General features: G+C 67.4%; 1 protein-coding gene across 1 annotated transcript in view; it reads right to left on the bottom strand.

The window, feature by feature from the left end:
• Positions 1 to 6: 6 nt before the first annotated feature.
• SLC5A6 (solute carrier family 5 member 6) overlaps positions 7 to 1,346 on the bottom strand; it is a 5,508-nt gene continuing 4,168 nt past the window's right edge. Inside the window, exons 7-12 of the mRNA XM_017743430.1 lie at positions 1,237 to 1,339; positions 1,037 to 1,123; positions 739 to 923; positions 551 to 654; positions 364 to 485; positions 7 to 255 (exon numbers count right to left, since the gene is read on the bottom strand). Of these exons, the coding sequence (XP_017598919.1) occupies positions 97 to 255; positions 364 to 485; positions 551 to 654; positions 739 to 923; positions 1,037 to 1,123; positions 1,237 to 1,339 (760 nt within the window). The 3' untranslated portion in view covers positions 7 to 96. The remainder of the gene's footprint in view (positions 256 to 363; positions 486 to 550; positions 655 to 738; positions 924 to 1,036; positions 1,124 to 1,236; positions 1,340 to 1,346) is intronic.

The raw sequence follows: 1,346 nt of genomic DNA, 5'->3' as shown, positions 1-1,346 counted from the left end.
CCGCCTGTTACTCGGCACTCCCCAGCTGTCTGTGGATGCCCCACCAGGGTTTGAGCCCCCTGACCGGGGGTGGCCAAGACCCTCATGCTGGGGGTATCAGAAGGAGGTTTCCTGCAGGGTGTAGGAGGGGGCACCAGCACTGCGGATGTAGCCCTGTCCTTCCTCCTCCTCCTCCCCCTGCCGGTCGGGGCCAGGGGGGATCAGGCCATTGGGCACCCCATTGCTCTTCTCCGTGGCATCCGTATGGCCAGGGGCCTGTGGGGACAGAGCGGGGAGCGGGCAGAGCACAGTGGGGGCAGCAGAGGCATGGGAGGGTACCCCCCATGTCCCCCTCCCCCCGGGGTGCGGGAGTCTGTCCCTCACCTGGGCAGGGTCACCTACCCCACAGCAGAACCACTGCCGGATTTTGGGGGGCAGGCAGCAGAGCAGCCATGGCAGTACAGGGGAGATGGTGCGGGGGTCCAGTGCCGCTGCCGGCGTGGGGCCTGGGGATATAGGGCCGTGAGTGGGGCAGGGGTATCACAGTGGCCCCCCGCCACCCCACACTCACCAGTGAGCAGGCTGACCAGGACCCCCACCAGGATGACAGTGGTGGAGTTGTGGGCACTGTACCACATGTAGGACAGGCTGTAGAACCGCTGCAGCCCCGTGGGGCTGGGGGACACAGGGTCAGGGGGTGGGTGGGGCAGCACCTCCACACCCTGCACACCCTGTCCCTGAGCCCCCCATCCCACTCACCTTGGGGGTGCTGATGTGGGGGGCAGCAAGGTGGTAGCCAGGACAGTGCTGAGGTTGCCCACAGTGGGGAGCGCTGTGCTGTTGGCTGGGGGCACCCCCTTGGCCCCTCCTGTGCCGTGCAGGATGCTGCCGATGCCTACCCAGAAAGCCATGACCAGTCCAGCCAGCAGCCCCACGGCAGCTCCCTGGGACAGGGGACAAAGAAGGACACTGACCCCTGTCTGGACTCAGGGTGCCCCACACCTCCCCACCAACCCGCATGGGGCTGGGGGGCACTGACGGGGTCGGGGACACTCACTGTGGGGTTGGCGCAAGGGAAGAACATGCCAAGGCAGAAGAGCCCCAGGAGAGGACCCCCCACCATGCCGAAGATGCTGATGGCTGCCTGCGGGGACATGACCTTCAGCACCAGTCCCGTGCCCCTGGGGGTGCCAGAGCCGAGGGTCCCTCACCCCATTTGGGGTGCCAGAGCCAGGGGTCCTGCGGCCCCGTGCCTACCTGCAGCACAGGTCCCAGCGTGGAGGACACATACGCCATCCCCAGGCATAGCAGCCCGTAACCGAGAGCTGGGGAGGGGAGTGGGGTGTCACGGTGGTGCTGGGGACCCC

This window comes from Corvus brachyrhynchos, unplaced genomic scaffold (assembly GCF_000691975.1).
Source record: "Corvus brachyrhynchos isolate BGI_N302 unplaced genomic scaffold, ASM69197v1 scaffold211, whole genome shotgun sequence".
NCBI lineage: Eukaryota > Metazoa > Chordata > Aves > Passeriformes > Corvidae > Corvus > Corvus brachyrhynchos.
Note: the sequence above shows the minus strand (reverse complement) of the source record. Positions and strands in the feature narration are given on the sequence as shown.